Here is a 17,832-nt window from a genome sequence, read left to right on the forward strand (position 1 = left end):
AATACAAATCAGTTTAGGAGAAAACAAAATTTAAAAGCAAAATTCTGAAAACATTACAATGTATTTATGGAATTACACTAGCTTAAAGAACCAGTTTTTGGTTTGCTGCAAATCACAGACTTTTCCCTAGATGCCTGCATGGTTTGCTCACACATTTATTCAGGTCCCTGATCAAGTATCTTCTCACAAAGGATGACTTCCTGGCCCTTTGATCATTCTCTCAAAACTAGAGTAGTTTTGGGACTTCGCTGGCTGTCCAGTGGTTAAGATGACGCTTCCACTGCAGGGGGTATGGGTTCAATCCCTGGTCGGGGAACTAAGACCCCACATGCCCCAAAGAGCTTTTATTTACCATATGAGTGACATAGAATACTATTTACGATACTAAAGCTGGGAAGTGTTTAAAAGAGAAGGCTGCATCACACACTTTCCATGAGCCGTCAGCGCGATGATGCTATCAAGTGCCACGTAGCATCCGGGAAGCTTCACTGAACACTCATCATGTGTGACTCTCATTCTTTTTTTGTTGTTGTTTATTTTATTGAAGTATAGTTGATGTACAATGTTGTGTTAATTTCTGCTGTACAGCAAAGTGATTCGTTTATACATATATATACATTCTTTTTCATATTCTTTTCCATTATGGTTTATCACAGGATAATGAATACAGTTCCCTGTGCTCTACAGTAGGACCCTGTTGTTTATCCCTCCTATATATAATAGTTTGTATCTGCTAACCCCAAACTCCCACTCCATCCCTCTCCCACCGCGCCCCGCCCTTGGTAACCACAAGTCTGTTCTCTCTGTGACTCTCATTCTCACTCTCGCTCTCATTGTGTGAAAATGAGCATGGAAAGGCAACGAGCATCATGGGATTACTGTGAAAATGGGTGCCTTTGCAGTCCCCCTTGAAAAGTTCTCAAGGACCCCCAGGAATCCCAAGTGCACTCTGGGAAACACTGTCCTACTCTACCCCCCACTGGCTTTGCCATTGCTGGAGGCAACTACCTACCTGACTTTACAGTATTTAGAGTGCTTGATTTCAGCCTTTTTTGCCTAGAATGTAAATGCCACAAGGGCAGAGACTGTCTGTGCTACAGTTAATAAGTGCTTAATACAGACGTTTAAAACAAGAATGTAACACTTACCTGTGCCTATAGTGATACAATAAAAAGCCAGTATGTTAAGATTTGATTTTATCAATTGCTGTTGAAGTGACTTAGTGTTTGATCAGTGGCAGTCTTAATGTTTTAACTTCTGGGGGAATCCTATATGACATCTCCATAAGGTATTACCAGGAGACCCCTCCCTCCACTCTGCCCCGGGGAAAAGTCTGCTTAATCTGACTTTCTCACCAGAGCTTTCTGCCTCTTTACTTTTCCTCACTTCCACCAGCTTTCATCTGACCCTCATGTTTGTGTGTTGTGCACCTAGCGTGCCTTGACAATTTCAAAACCCAATTATATTTTCATTAAAAATTTTCCCATGGGCCTCCCTGGTGGCGCAGTGGTTGAGAGTCCGCCTGCCGATGCAGGACACACGGGTTCGTGCCCCGGTCCGGGAAGATCCCACGTGCCGCAGAGCGGCTGGGCCCGTGAGCCATGGCCGCTGAGCCTGCGCGTCCGGAGCCTGTGCTCCACAACGGGAGAGGCCACAGCAGTGAGAGGCCCGCGTACCGCAAAAAAAAAAAAAAAAAAAAAAAAAAATTCCCCAGGCTCTAAACTCTGTGCTTGATTCCAGGAGACCTGGATTACACAGATGAGAATGATGTTTTTAGTGAGAAATTTGCATTGTTTTCTCTTGCTTAGGGAATGTATAAGGAGCACTTGGTATTTTACGTCTTTGCACATCAGTGGTGGAAGCTGAAGCCACAAGAACAAGACAAGGTCTCAATTCCGAGGTCTGCCTCTGAGCTGGTGACCTCTTTGGAGAAGGTATAGCATGCTTCTTAAATGTCTATGTGAAAGAAGGAAATTTAAGAGAAAGAAGTGAACATTAGCTGAAAAACAGGTGGAGAGAAAATCTGGAGGGAAAGATAATGATAGCTCCCTGGAGGATATCACTACAGCCTGTGGGCTACCTGGGTGATTTCCCTCACCTTTTGCTCACACCTTCCACTGCTAACTTCCCATTGGCTCTATAACGCCAAAGGTAGTGGAGGAGGTGGGTGTGAGAGAATTTGCAAAGGAAACAAAAGGACACATGTAGCATCAGACGACTTCAGGCTTGAACCATGACAAACTTCTGCAGAGGAGACTCTCGTGTTTGTATTTCAAAAATTTGGACCAAAGGGCATATGATGAAGTATTTTCACAAGAAATGAACAATTCAAGGATGTACTCAACTAACTTGAATACGTGCATGTCCAGGAAAGGACTTGGGGTCTCCAGAGCCCAGGTTGACAGTCATTAACCACTGGTGGAGTGAGGGGAACAGTAGGACTTGAATCCAGGTCTTATGGTTCCAAGGGCAGGATGGGCTACCTTGAACCCCTACCCAGAGGCTCTCCACCCCATCGGGTCTAACTGAGGACCTGGTTTCCACCATAACAGGTTATCAATATTGTGAGCCACATTATGTATATATTTATTATTTTGATTATTCTAATTACTATAAAAATCTTATACTCTTAAACCACTTCTGAATCCTTTGTTGCCATGCTTGCCAGGAGTTATGAAAATATTCACTTCACAAGGATGTCTCTTACCTTTGTTATTATTACATAAGAATATATGGGATAACATTTTATAGCATTTTAATAACCTGATCTCTCAACAATTTTCTCACCACATAGAATTAAGTATATTCACAGTAATTAAATGAAAATGACAGACTGTAAATCAAGAGTAAGTAATATATTCCCTTCTGTCAAACTACATATGATTATTCTATTTGGATTTTACCTGCTAAGAATGGTAACTTACATGATTGATTCTTGATTTCTTGAATATATTCTGATTTGAGAACTCAATAAGATAACACTGCTTTCTTTGCCATAATACTCAGAATATCTTAATTTCCTAAGATTTCCTTCCTACTAAATGTTGGGATTTTCTAGGATATGGTGGAATTTCAATTTGTCCAGCTGCTATAGAAAAATACTTGCTATTTCAAAATATAATAATTAAACAAATTAACAATCTCTATAAACATATAGGCCCTTTTCCCCCAAGTTGTCCATTCTCTTTCTGATTTCGACTGACAAATACTTTCATTAACTTTTGGCTGAGATATAATGACCCTTATTTCTGAGTTTGTATCTCCAAGGATGCATGGATTAAATATGGTACTTGGTCCATGGCAGTTTAGGTCAAGCTGTATATTATATGAGAAGCTAATGGCCCTGAGCTTCTGTCAATAACTTTTTTTTTTTTCCCAGTAAAGCAGCAGCAATTCTGGTGACTCCATGACACGTATTTATTAGAACTGAAATTACACAGCCGGCAGTCACAAAATAGTGGTGGGTGGCAGAGGCTGTACACATGATTTACATACTGTTTACGATGGCACTTTGTAAAAAATGCGAAGTGTTGGAAAACACTGATAACTGTAGGACGCTACAGTCTGTATACTAGAGCAGTTATTGCTTGCCTTAGGGTCAAGAAGATGGGTTTACTAAGATTCAAATTTTACTTTAATCAGATCTTGGAAAGAAAGATAACAAAAGCTTTTAAACAACAAATTCCGTACTATGTGCTTAGGGGCTGAGACTGGTTGCCATTGTAGTAATGTTTCAAGCTGGTTTTAGACTGTATTTCGTGTTGTTTGAGTCTCTTTCGGGTTAGGACTAAGACACTGGCTCTCAAGGGCAGCGTGCCAGGTCCAATTTAGCATCAGCTATTTCATGTCTGTTCTAGCTAATGAGTCCATTGATTGAATCATCACACAAACAAGGGACGAGCAGAATCTCATAGGCTTGTGCTAATTATATGAAACGTGTCAAAGAGCCATTACATATTATATGAGTTATGTTTATATAAATATAAACACGTATATTGTTCTAGTATTGAGTAGAAGGTTGTGCTGATTATTCTCTTTGTTCCCCATATTCATTCTCCACCCTTCTCCCCACAGAGACTGTATCACAAGGGTCACTTGGCACTTGGTTTATGATTGGACTTGGCCAGCGAGAGGCACGAGAAGGGCATCAGAGGTTAGAGGAGAGAGAGGCCAGGATATTTATTTCTCTGCTCCCGCCAGCCTTGCCTCTTAACTCTACTGGCACTAGTCCCTCGATTTTCCCTTCGGGACTAAGGGTAGCAAGGGTTTCCATCGGTTGCTACCCCCTGAGTACTTCTGCAGGCATTGATTGCTCCCTGAATCTTGCTCAGTTCTTTGTAAATCGTCCCCTAATTAAATTCTCTTCAGTTAAACTTTTTTTGAGTAGACTCTATTTCCCATCTGGACCCTGATGCAAATACAAACAGCAATTAGGATTTTTTTTGTGTGTGTGCAGTACGGTACGCAGGCCTCTCACTGTTGTGGCCTCTCCCGTTGTGAAGCACAGGCTCCGGACGCGCAGGCTCAGCGACCATGGCTCACGGGCCTAGCCACTCCGCGGCATGTGGGATATTCCCAGACCGGGGCACGAACCCGTGTCCCCTGCATCGGCAGGCGGTCTCTCAACCACTGCGCCACCAGGGAAGCCCAGGATTTTTAATTTATGATAGTCTCAGTACTTAAAATTAGCAATAATTGATCCCCCAAATGATAGCTGTCTACTCAATATTTTTAAATTAACTTCCTAAACTTTATTCAATTCATTCAGTCTCAAACTGACTCTGAAAATGTTAAGAACAAACATTTCATAAGCACATAAATATTCCACATTTCACTGTGGTTCAGATCTTTTGGTATAAAATTTTCAAGTGGCATTTTCATCACCTGCGTTTTTTGTCTGTTTGTTCGTTTTTTAATTTTGCTTTGTTTTTTTTCCTATCTTCAAACAAGGAAGCAGGGCCTTCCAAAAAGAATAATTAACTAAAATCCTAGGAGTCTTCAAAAAGATAATTCACTACGTAATATCATAAACTAAGTAAAATTTCTGAAAACCAACTAATTCAGCAGTTAGCAAATACATTTCAAAAAAATCTTACTGGAGTATTTATATTTCCCATAATAAAGATACATCTTTTGTAGATAGTGTTTGAAAACATTCTGCAGAAATACAAAAGTGAACACTAAAAGTTCTTTCTACTTCTCTTGGGTGTAGCAGAGTGTCTCAATTCAGAAATTCAGGATTATTAATTGACTTAAAGTTTTTTTTTAAGTTCATATACTTATCCTTTCTATTATTTTATTTATTTATCTCTTTTAGTATTCATTTATTTATTTCTTCTACGCTTTTTTATATTACTTTATCTCTGAATTGCATCTAGTATTTCCATCTTCCTAGCTTCTTTTGGTTTATTTAACTCTTTTTAAGGTGTCCCAGTAATGAATACACATCTCTTTACTTTGTCTTTTATTTTTAATAATAAAATTCTGATTTCCTCTGAGTGCAGTTTTTTTACCATACACTTATGTTTTCATTATAAAATGTTGCTATTCTATTTGCTTTGTAAATAGCATGTAATTTTCTTTTTGCTTCCGTTTTGATTCACAGTAGCCAAAAGTATGTCTCTTAATTTTAATGTGATTATATGTTTGCTTAGCATTTTATTATTTACTTTTAATTTTACTGAATTATCATCAAAGAACGTGGCCTTCCTATGCTTTTTAATTTTTAGGATTGTCTTTACAGTCCATCAGCTGATCAATTTTTATAAAGTTTCCTTGGACATATATAACAAGTGTTTATTATTCTTCAAAAAATGTTTTTAATTTATTTAATGCATTGATTTGTTAATTATTTATTCCAACTTTCTGTGGCTTTTTCTTTTAGGATTCAGTCTGATTCTGAATACTAAAAGAAAAAGTGTTCACAATATTTTTCATCACCTTCTTACATTTTTAATAATTTTTAATATTCAGGTGCTATTTTGTTTGGCACATACATATTCACCAGATTTTACCACATAATTATAAGTTAAGATATTTCTACTGGATAATTCCTTTTTGACCCTGCTTAGTGCTTCTGCATTAAAGTCCACGTCACCTCACATTATTCTTCCCAATCCCACTCCTTGTGTTCATTGTATTTGCTGTCACTACTTTGTCTATTCCTTTAATTTCAATATTTATTTCATTAATATAAGTGTGTATATTAAACATAACATCACTATTTTATTTTCATTTACTGCAAATTTGAATTTTCATTCTTTTCAGAGAATTTAGTGCTTACATATAATGTTAGATTGATATACTTGACTTATCACTTCTATTTTAATTTGCTTCTTAATTTACTCTTTTCTTCCTTCTTTTTTCTGTACTTTCTATGAATAAAAGGTTATCTCCCTCCTAAAATCATAATAAAATATATTTCTCTATTATTCTATAAAAAATAAGATAGCCAATATCATCCTCCTGAGACACATTATTTTATCTCTGTTTTCCTTACTCTATAATAAAATGAGTACATGTGCCTCAAATATTAATTAAATATAGTTCTAACTACAACTACCCCTACAAAAGAAATATATTTATAGACGTTGAGAAAAAAGAGGTAGCAATCTTACATTTTAAAATATAAAACACAGAGAACAAGTATAATACAAATCATGCATCTTACTTTAGGAGTTTTATTAAGGGGATGCATATGGTTAAAATAAATCTGGATATTCATGATGATGTTACCCTAAGAGTCGTGGTATTATAAAGATCATAGAGAAATGAACTAATATATAAATTAAATGGTTTTGAGATCACTATGCTATCTTACTCTTATATCTTTCTTTTATATAGCAAACCTTGATGGGTATTCAAGGAAATTTTATTTTTTTTAATTAAGGAATGAAATGCTCCACTGATTTCTCATGTAGAAATTATCAGGGTAAGGTACATTTTAATGATTTAATTTTTAGCTTTTTGTGGGATTTTATTAAAATAGGTCAAGAGAATTTTATAATTTATTAAAATGAGGCTCATTTCAATTCATAGAACTTTAATTTCAAAGCCTCAGCTACTCTGGTTGAAAAATACATAACTAAGTAAAAGAAAGAAATCTTTAAATATTCTATTGAGATTAATATAGCTATGCAAGATAGCTAAACATAGAAATAGAAGGAGTTATTGCATAGTACTATAGCATGGTGCTAAATAGTACTGCATATGTTACATCATTTTTTTTCTATTTTGTTATATAATTGCTCTACCGTTTAAGATCTCTACCAACAATAATCTGTATGAGTAAAGCATTGATAGTTAACTTTAAAGCAGACACTGTGTTGATTAAACAACTAAATGATGAGTTTGTACAATGTGCTACTCTAGATGCCAAAAAGGATATCAGAGAATTGGTGAGGATCACCAATATGTCAATAATTGGTGAGAAATCTAGATGATAATTACTGACTTAAGAGAGTTTCTAATCAAATGTGAATTAGTGTGGGGTAATGTTGGAAGGAAGTAGGTGAGAGAGGAGTGAAATGGATAAAACAAGTATAAACACATCTTGAAGTCCTATTAGATATGATTCATGATATAAATTATAATAATATTATAATATTAATGACATAATGCTCTTATATTTTAATTGTCTTCAAGCTTAACTGTCATTTGACTTACTTTCACTTGTTGAATAGTCTTGTGGGTCAAGTATTCCTGATTCCTGCAGTGATCTAATACAGGAGTCCACCAATTCAAGACCTGTTGTGAGCTCATCTTCGATATCTTTTTGACCATCTGAAATATAATATTTTAAAGACATGAACAAATACATGGTAATGTCAATATTAAAGCTTAAGACTATCATTTAATAATCAAAAATATCCTAACCAAAGATATTATCTTTTTGAAATGCTCATTAGATATCACATTGCAACCCTTGGTCAACCACCATTAAAAACCAAGGCCAGCCAAGTCCATGTATCCATGAAGAACATAAAGTTCCTAGGGAATTGGGAGAACTTAACTCCCACGAAATCTTGAGCTATCAGAACAGCTTCATCTAATTTTAGTGTCATGTGTTGTCATATTCATTTCCATAAGTCTCTTCCTAAAGTTCACAAGAAAATTAATCAACAGAGATATATGCAGCAGTTAAGTATAAATGCTCATCAAGAAGCTGTACTTTCAATCTAAATGTCCATCAACAGAAGAATGGATAAAGAAGATGTGGTGCATATATATATATATATACAATGGAATATTACTCAGCCATAAAAAAGAGTGAAATAATGCCATTTGCAGCAACATGGATGGACCTAGAGATGATCATACTAAGTGAAGTAAGTCAAAGAGAGAAAGGCAAAGACCATATGATATCACTTGTGTGTGAAACCTAAAATATGATACAAATGAATTTATTTGCAAAATAGAAAACAGACTCACAGACATAGAAAACAAACTTATGGTTACCAAAGGGGAAACGGGGTAGGGGATGGATAAATTAGGAGTTTGGGATTAGCAGATACAAACTACTTTATGTAAAATAGATAAACAACAAGGACCTACTGTATAGCACAGGGAAATATATCGAATATCTTGTAATAAACCATAATGGAAAGGAATATGAAAAAGAATATATATATATATATATATATATATATGAATCACTTTCCTGTACACCAGGAACTAACACAAAACTGTAAATCAACTATACTTCAATAAAAAAAAGAAGCTGTACTTTACCTTGTGATTGCCAGTGAAACTGCTCTTCTGCTGAACTATAAAAGAGAGAATACATAGGTATAATGAATCGGTTAGAAACAAAAGAACTCTAGACTATAAGACACAAAGGCACATGAGGGTAGTAATGGTGGCTCCATGGAACTCCCTTTAATTTCTGACTGAGAAAAGGGATCCCATTTTAACACGATCTTAGCTTTAACATGTTTGATGTATACCTCTTTTGAATCACAGGTATTAGCATGTTATAAATGGACGTCGTTCAGTAATTTTCAGAAGAACAGCTCATTTTTTACAAATCCCAACATATCATACTTATTCCTTACAATAATTTCTACATACATACAGTTCTATTCAACTTTAGTCATTTTAAAATACAAATCTGAATAGTTTCATGTAGACTTTGTAAGGTATTCTAACAAAGAAATAACTTTCTCCATTTTCATTATAAAGAGATAAAATAAATCTATACCTTCTTCTAGACATATCATATAAGGAGTTCCTTTCAGCTGTTTACTATATTTTAAATTAAGTAATATAAAAGTTTTAACACTTTACACCAATTGAATATACAGTTCCCAAATTCTCACTTTATAAGTACATCTTATAAAATGACCCAGGTAGAAAGGGTTGCTCATCTAAATGATATGCCAAAGATACTGTGCAGATTGTAATGATGTAGGCACATAAATTTATTCTGAATGATTTATTAAAATACAAAAATAAATTAAAAATTTCTAAATATGAACAGCTCTTTCATTATATATGCAAATAGTTCCAACATACCCTTTTTTAATATGTCAATAATTTGTGGGAAATCTAGAGGCCAATTACACACAGGTATCATTTTGAGAATGACTTTCTACCCTTATTTCACTAGATCTTTTACTCTGATCAAGCAGCTTCTATGAATAGCTCATCAGTTTCACAACAGCAAGCAGGTTTTAGAACTTTAATCTGTACCTTAGAGACGGCTTCTGAATACATTTGCTGGGGGAAAAGGAAATTCTGGTATAAATCAGCATTCAGAATAGCCATGATTGATATACATGAATATAAGAGTAGTCCCTTAAGAGACATATGACTTTTTTAGGCTATCTTTCTTCTCAGCCAATCCATTTTAGAAAAGTGGAAAATGGTTTTGCAATGATGAGAGCTATAGACAATTGATACATGAAACGATAACATTACAAATTCAGTCCAATGCAACTTCTTGCTTCAAAAAGATATAGCATGATAAAGTAGTAAGGTCTAACTGCAAAGTTTAACACTTAAAACAGAAATGTAATCCTATAATTAATATTTTAAAAATTACAAAGCATGTTCACTTAGTAAGTGGCATTTAATATAGGGGTGGAAAATGCTTTCATAATTGTAGTGAGTTGAATGGTGCCCTTCCCCCGCAAAAGATATGTCCACACCAAATCCCTAGAAATTGTGAATGGTTACTTATTGGAAAAGGGTTTTCTCAGATGTAATTAAGTTAAAGATCTTCAGATAAGATCATCCTAAATCCAATGACAAGTGTCCTTAAAAAAGATCCTTAGAGGAGAAAGATGCAGAGGAGAAGGTCAGAGGCAGAGGAAGAGACTGCAGTTATGCATCTTTAAGCCAAGGAATGTCTGGAGCCAGCAGAACCTGGAAGAGTTAAGAAAAACTCCTCCCCTTTAGCCTTCCTAGGGAACATAGCCCTGTGGACAGAACTTGATTTTGAACTTCTGGACTCCCAAACTGTGAGATAATAAATGTCCTTTATTTTAAGCCACTCAGTTGTAGTAAGTTGTTATGGCAGCCCAAGGAAGCCAATACAGTATTCTTCTGATACAGTAAAAATATTCTCATGCTATATCCTTCAAGATTTACTACTATCTCTATGCTACTACATTCCTTTTCCCAGTTCAGTCCTTTGCTGAGTACTTACTGTACACCAAGGCTCTGCTAATTCACAACAATCATTAACATCTTTTGGTGGATGGGGAATAACTGGCTTATTGATGTTAAATAACTTGACCACACACATCATAAGGAACTCAGCAGGGATTTAAACTAATCTGTCCAACTCCAAAAGTCATAGAACAGAGCTGGAATAATCAGGCTCCCTGTCTTCAGACTACACTACAAAGCTCTAGTAATCAAAAGAGTATGGTACTGGTGCAAAAACACACATATAGATCAATGGAGTAGAATAAAGAGTCCAGAAATAAACCCACACACTTTTGGTCAATTAATCTATGACAAAGGAGGCAAGAATATACAATGGAGAGAAGACAGCCTCTTCAATAAGTGGTGCTGGAAAAACTGGATAGCTACATGTAAAAGAATGAAATTAGAACATTCTCTATCATCATATACAAAGATAAACTCAAACTGGAGTAAGACCAGATACTATAAAACTCATAGAGGAAAACGTAGGCAGAACACTCTTTGACATAAATCTCAGCAATTTTTTTTTTATTGGATCCATATCCTAAAGCAAAGGAAACAAAAGTAAAAATAAACTAATGGGACCTCATTAAACTTAAAAGCTTTTCCACAAGAAAGGAAACCATCGACAAAATGACAACACAACCTACTGAATGGGAGAAGGTATTTGCAAATGATATGACCAAAAAGGGCTTAATTCCAAAATATACAAATAGCTCATACAACTCGATATCAAAAAAATAAACAACTCAATTAAAAAAATGGGCAAAAGAACTGAATAGACATTTTTTTCAAAGAGGAAATGCAGATGGCCACCAGGCACATGAAAAGATGCTCAATATTGCTAGTCATCAGGGAAATGCAAATCAAAACCGCAATGAGATATCACCTCACACTTGTCAGAATGGCTATCATCAAAATGAACACTAATAATAGATGTTGGCAAGGATGTGGAAAAAAGGGAATCCTTGTACACTGTTGGTGGGAATGTAAATTGCTGCAGTCACTGTGGAAAACAGTATGGAGGTTCCTCAAAAAACTAGAAACAGAACTACATATGAGCCAGCAATTCCACTCCTGGGTACATATCCAAAAAACACCCAACTATTTTGAAAAGATAGTGCACTCCAATGTTCATAGCAGCATTGTTTACAATTGCCAAGCTATGGAAGCAACTGAGGTGTCCATCAGCAGATGAATGGATAAAGAAGATATGATATATAATGGAATACTACTCAGCAATACAAAAGAAGGAAATTTTGCCATTTGCAGCAACATGGATGGACTTAGAGGGCATTATGCTAAATGAAATATGTCAGACAGGGCTTCCCTGGTGGCGCAGTGGTTGAGAGTCTGCCTGCTGATGCAGGGGATGCGGGTTCGTGCCCTGGTCCGGGAAGATCCCACATGCCACGGAGCGGCTGGGCCCGTGAGCCATGGCCGTTGAGCCTGCGTGTCTGGAGCCTGTGCTCTGCAATGGGAGAGGCCACAACAGTGAGAGGCCCGCATACCGCAAAAAAAAAAAGTCAGACACAGAAAGACAAATACTGTAAAATATCACTTATAGGTGGAATCTAAAAAAAAAAAAAAAAAAAAAAAAACCCAACACACTAGAGAACAGGAAAAAAGCAGACTCACAGGTGTAGAGGACAAACTAGTGGTTACCAGTGGGGAGAGGGAAGAAGGGAGGGGTAAGAAAGGGGTAGAGGGAAAAAAGCGTTATTATAGAATTATATAAAATCATGTGTCTGAAACTTTTGAAAATTGTAAAGCACCACAGAATTTAAAGAATCCTCCATTCAATGAAAACAAAAAAAAGTCATGGAGGGAAACACACTTGTTACTTCCCACTTGAAACAATAAGAATGCCCAAGTCACTGGAAGCTTCTCCCATGTATCATCAAAGCCCCGTTCTCTTCTCCTTCCAGGCACATTGAAGAGCACACTTCCCTGCCCCCTGGCATGTAGATGGGGGCATGTGCCACCTCCTTCCGCAAGCACAGAAGGGCAGGTACGCGATCTCCACGTACTCCCTTGTTAAGCCCTGAGTTGAGGTGGGTCTCTGAGTAACCGTGCGAAGGGAAGATTTCCGCCAACCCAGAGAAGACACAACACAAGTGAGAAATAAACCACTGTTTTGCTGAAACTCTGAAGTTGGAGGGTTGTTTGTTTTGGTAGAATAAATGTCACACTGACTAATAAAGAAATGTGCCATTATTTGAGTTCATAAGGCATTTTCTACTTCTCCATCTTTCATTTCCACAGTTTAGAGCTGGAAGACAATGTCCTGGGTCACCTGGCACAAACAAGGTGGTGCCACCACTTTCACGCATCCTTTGAGATTTATCCACTCATCCACCATAATGGGTGATTTTATATACAGAACTACACAACACACTGTTAAATAATATTTACTTTTTGTTTGTCTCTTTCAAAAGTGTTTCGATTTTACGTGCAACAGAAACAAGAAGGAACTTTTTTATTAAAATTGAAAAAATAACACTGACACTGAATATGAAACTATGTTCTCAAAGCATGAGCATCCTCCTTTTGAGTAGACAAAGAGCACTAATCACTTAAATGGTTTCCTGATTCCTTTAGCACAGTTAAAATGCATTAAAAGTATGACTTATCATAGAAAATAGAAGTCCCAAGAGAAACTGGGTTTAGATTTTATTTCCTCTAAGTGCACACTTTACTCTCTCTGTTAGGGGATTCTATACAACTGCATATTTTGTGCATTTGATTCTTTTTCTTTCTTTTTTTTTTTTTTTTTTTTTTTTTTTGCGGTACGTGGCCTCTCACTGTTGTGGCCTCTCCCGTTGCGGAGCACAGGCTCCGGACGCGCAGGCTCAGCGGCCATGGCTCACGGGCCCAGCCGCTCCGCGGCATGTGGGATCTTCGCGGACCGGGACACGAACCCGCATCCCCTGCATCGGCAGGCGGACCCTCAACCACTGCACCAGCAGGGAAGCCCCTGTGGGGATGTTTTAAGTTTAGTCAGCTGGATGCCTCCACATGGGACTTCAAGCTTGACCTGGTGACACAAAGACCCTGAAACAGTTGGAGATTTTTAGCGTGGTAGCAGCAGAACCAAGTGGTTTCCCATTCATACTGCTCCTGGGGCCTGACCTCGGCTGTGCTTTCAGCTGCCTGGCCTCTTCACTCTTGCACACTTTTCATGGTTGGTGTTTCAGCTTTCTTGTCAGTTTTGTGAGGTCCCAGAAATCCTTCCAATAAATTTCTTTTTTTTGCTTAAAAAAAAAAATGTCTTTCCTAGCACTACCAGTCTTACGTGTATATTATGTGTATGTTTAAAAGGTAAATGTTACTTATGATAGTTTTTGTTATAAATATATATATATTTTCTCATAATAACTGAGTTCTGAAACTTATACAAAGTTATGTTTAAATATAGACTAATCTAAATTACATCTACATTTTTATTAATTTTAATTCTTTAGAAACTATTTCTATTTAAAGAAATAGAATTTCAGTAGTGAAAGCAAACTTTATTTCCTGAATTTGAACATGCATGAAAGTTACAACAACCTCAGAAGTGACTTTTATGTTATATTAAATTGAATAATATAACTGGGAGAAAGCCGCAAGTAATTCCTAAACACCTGAAATAAGAGTGTGTGAGACATAGGCATGATTTGTGTTTATTGAATGAATAAAGAGTTTGCTTTTTATAAAAGTATCCACCTTAGAGCAGTCTTTAAGAAAAAGAATCAGGGCTCCGCAAAGGGAGAGGTCCGCAAAGGGAGAGGTCACAACACTGAGAGGCCCACGTACCGCAAAAACAAAAACAAAAACAAAAACATCCCCACAGCTAGGGAGAAGGAAAGAGAAGACATCCTCTTTACAGCCTTTTTTTTTTTTTTTAATGGGAAGTAGAATCCTGCCACTCACTTAATTTGTGACTTATTTCAAGTAGCAGAAGTGCTCATATGCCAGGTAACCCTCCTCCATTTTGGAACAGTAGACCAATTTCCACTTGGTAATCAGGATCAATTACGCCAGCTAACACCATAATTCCCTCCTTTGCCTGTTGTTCCAGAAGCATGAGGAATCTGAAGTTCTTGAGTGGCAGCTTTCACTTCCAGTTCAGTGGAATCATGGTTATAGTAGCAGGTGGAAACTTTCTTCCTTCTAGAATTAAAACCTGAGAAAACAGAGGGTAAACCACATGGGAGCCTCTAGAAAAGGAAGATTCCATGCTGCTATTTAAAAAAAAAAATCCTGGATAAAAGTTGTCAGTGCGGGACGAAGTAAGAGAGTGGCGTGGACATATATACACTACCAAATGTAAAATGGATGGCTAGTGGGAAGCAGCTGCATAGCACAGGGAGATCAGCTCCGTGCTTTGTGACCACCTAGAGGGTGGGATAGGGAGGGTGGGAGGGAGACGCAAGAGGGAGGAGATATGGGGACACATGTATACATGTGGCTGATTCACTTGGTTGTGCAGCAGAGACAGCATTGTGGGGCAATTACATTCCGATAAAGATGTTAAAAAAAAAAAGTCGGCAGTGCCTCTCCTCAGATGTCAGGGTACAGACAGGAAACACTCTTTTCCTGCAGATGTGGCCACACGCAGGCACTTGTCCCAAAGCCACTGTGGTGCCCAGGAACGAATTTTTAAAACAATGTATCACAAGCAAAAATCCTAGTAGCTAATGCATAGATAGCTCTCACATTACAACAGGCAATATTCTAACTGGTTTATAGTTAATCTTCATGACAAAACTTTTGAGAGAGGTGATATTTTCCCGTTTTATTGATAATGAAACTAAGGTAAGGTTAAAAAGTGCTTAAGGAAGTTGCTGGAGATCCCCCAGCCAGCAAATAATTAAGCCATGATTGTGACCCTGGCCATCTGGTTCTAGAGGCCACATTCTGAACTAATATTCTATTCACACACTTGGCACAAAAGTTGAACTCCTATGCAATTAAAAACGAAAACATAAACACCAGAAGCCAAGTTGAAAAAACAAGCCACATCCTGAGAGAAGATATTTGCAATGCATACAGCTTACAAAGGGTTAGTTTCCAGAACAAATAAATAACTCCTACAAATCAATGAAATAGAGATTAAATGATCAGATAGAAGAGAGGTCAACAAATATATGTAAAGCAGCTGCAGAGCAGAAAAATCAGGAATTTATGGTCACCAAACACATTAAAAGATACTCAACCCTATTAGGAATTGAAAGAATAGAAATAGAAAGATACCTCTTTATACTTCATAGGCTGTAAAACAATTAGAAAGTCTGACTGTACTAAGTGTTGAAGAGGAGATGAGGAAATATGAACTCTCATACATTGTATGTGGGAGAGTAAATTAGTGAAACACTTGGGTGAGCTATCAGTCAAGACCTGATAATGTTTTATGAGCAAATGCCCAATCGTCCAGCAGTTCTGCTTCTTGGTAGAGCCTTGAGAAAAACCTGTGCACCTGTGCCCAGGAGACTTGTACAAGACTGTTCATGCCTCTATGTTGGCAGTAGCAAAACAAGAGAAATGACCTAAGTTATCAGCAATAGGAGAATGGATAAATATAATAATATGATTCCAAATCATATATGACAAAATATGCAATAAACACTATTTGGCAAGTAAAACAAATTAGCCAGATACACAATGTATCAACATGGGTCAGGCTCAAAAGTGAAATAAGAGTGGAAAATGTAAATTGCCCATAGGACGTGTACTGCAGGACTCCAATTATGAAAATATTTAAAACACTGACTAAATAATATTGTGTATAAATACAAACACACACACACACACATATATGTGTGTGAGACAGAGATCAAACAAACATGGATTAAAAAGATGCAACCAGGGCTTCCCTGGTGGCGCAGTGTTTGAGAGTCCGCCTGCCGATGCAGGCGACACAGGTTCGTGCCCCGGTCTGGGAAGATCTCACAGGCTGCGGAGCGGCTGGGCCAGTGAGCCATTGCCTCTGAGCCTGCGCGTCCGGAGCCTGTGCTCCGCAACGGGAGAGGCCACAACAGTGAGAGGCCCGCGTACCGCAAAACAAAACAAAAAAAGATACACCCAAATTCATGATGGTGGTGGCCTCTGGGGGAGAAAAGAGAGAAATAAGTCTAAGGAGGGGCAAAAAGGGAATTTCACTTTTATCTCTATGTTTTTTTTGGGTTTTTTTTGTTGGTTTGTTTTCGTTTTGTTGTGTTACGCGGGCTTCTCACTGTTGTGGCCTCTCCCGTTGCGGAGCACAGGCTCCGGACGCGCAGGCTCAGCGGCCATGGCTCACGGGCCCAGCCGCTCCACGGCATGTAGGATCTTCCCGGACCGGGGCACGAACCCGTGTCCCCTGCATCGGCAGGCGGACTCTCAACCACTGCGTCACCAGGGGAGACCTATCTCTATGTTTTTATGTTATGGAAAAAAAGGGAAAATGTTAACACTACTTTAAGAATGTCTCTGATGCTTGAAATAGGGAAATCACGAATCTTACATTTAGAAACATGTTTAGTTAAATGCTTTCATAAAACCTTGTGATTCAATTCTACACCATATTCTCATCATTGTTGGAGTCACTCATAGTTGAAACTCAAATGATGCAAAACAATTCTGAAATTTATAAATAATAGAGGAAAAATAATGGTTTTGAATATAATTACTTTTTTCCTCTATTGTGCACATGAGAAAAATGACAGCATCACTTTTACTGTGGCTCAAGTCTGACATACTTTGAACATTTCAAGTAAGCAAACAATAACTTTCAAGTTCTGAGGGGATGAGGTGGGGGGGGAAATCTAGTTTAAACCAAAGAATAACCTTTGAGTTCCTCAAGAAGTGATTTTCACCCTCAACATATTTAGCATGATAGTCTCCTTATCCACCTGTGGGCCATTTCTAATTAATTAATAAGAAAGTTCAGAGAGTTTTCTTAACGTCAGGAAAAGGCACAAAGCAAACCATTACTACAGCTACTCTGACTGTTATGAACCTGCTCAAATACATTTTCTTATTTTCTTTTTCAACTTTTTGATGTCCAAGGCATCAATCCCTGCACTGTATCGTGTGGCATGCTACTGCTCACAATGTCGTTCAAAATGAAATAAAGAAGGAAACTATAAGTTTTTGGTTAGTTGGCTTTCAAGTTAAGCAATGTACCTAAAACATAAGGCAGAGAAACTAATGTGCAGT

At 37.4% G+C, this 17,832-nt stretch overlaps 1 protein-coding gene across 1 annotated transcript in view; it reads right to left on the reverse strand.

Moving 5' to 3' along the window:
• Positions 1 to 17,832, reverse strand: part of CTNND2 (catenin delta 2) — a 776,118-nt gene that overhangs the window by 428,837 nt on the left and 329,449 nt on the right. Inside the window, exons 3-4 of the mRNA XM_073802014.1 lie at positions 8,731 to 8,765; positions 7,666 to 7,782 (exon numbers count right to left, since the gene is read on the reverse strand). Of these exons, the coding sequence (XP_073658115.1) occupies positions 7,666 to 7,782; positions 8,731 to 8,765 (152 nt within the window). The remainder of the gene's footprint in view (positions 1 to 7,665; positions 7,783 to 8,730; positions 8,766 to 17,832) is intronic.

This window comes from Tursiops truncatus, chromosome 3 (assembly GCF_011762595.2).
Source record: "Tursiops truncatus isolate mTurTru1 chromosome 3, mTurTru1.mat.Y, whole genome shotgun sequence".
Taxonomy (NCBI): Eukaryota; Metazoa; Chordata; class Mammalia; order Artiodactyla; family Delphinidae; genus Tursiops; species Tursiops truncatus.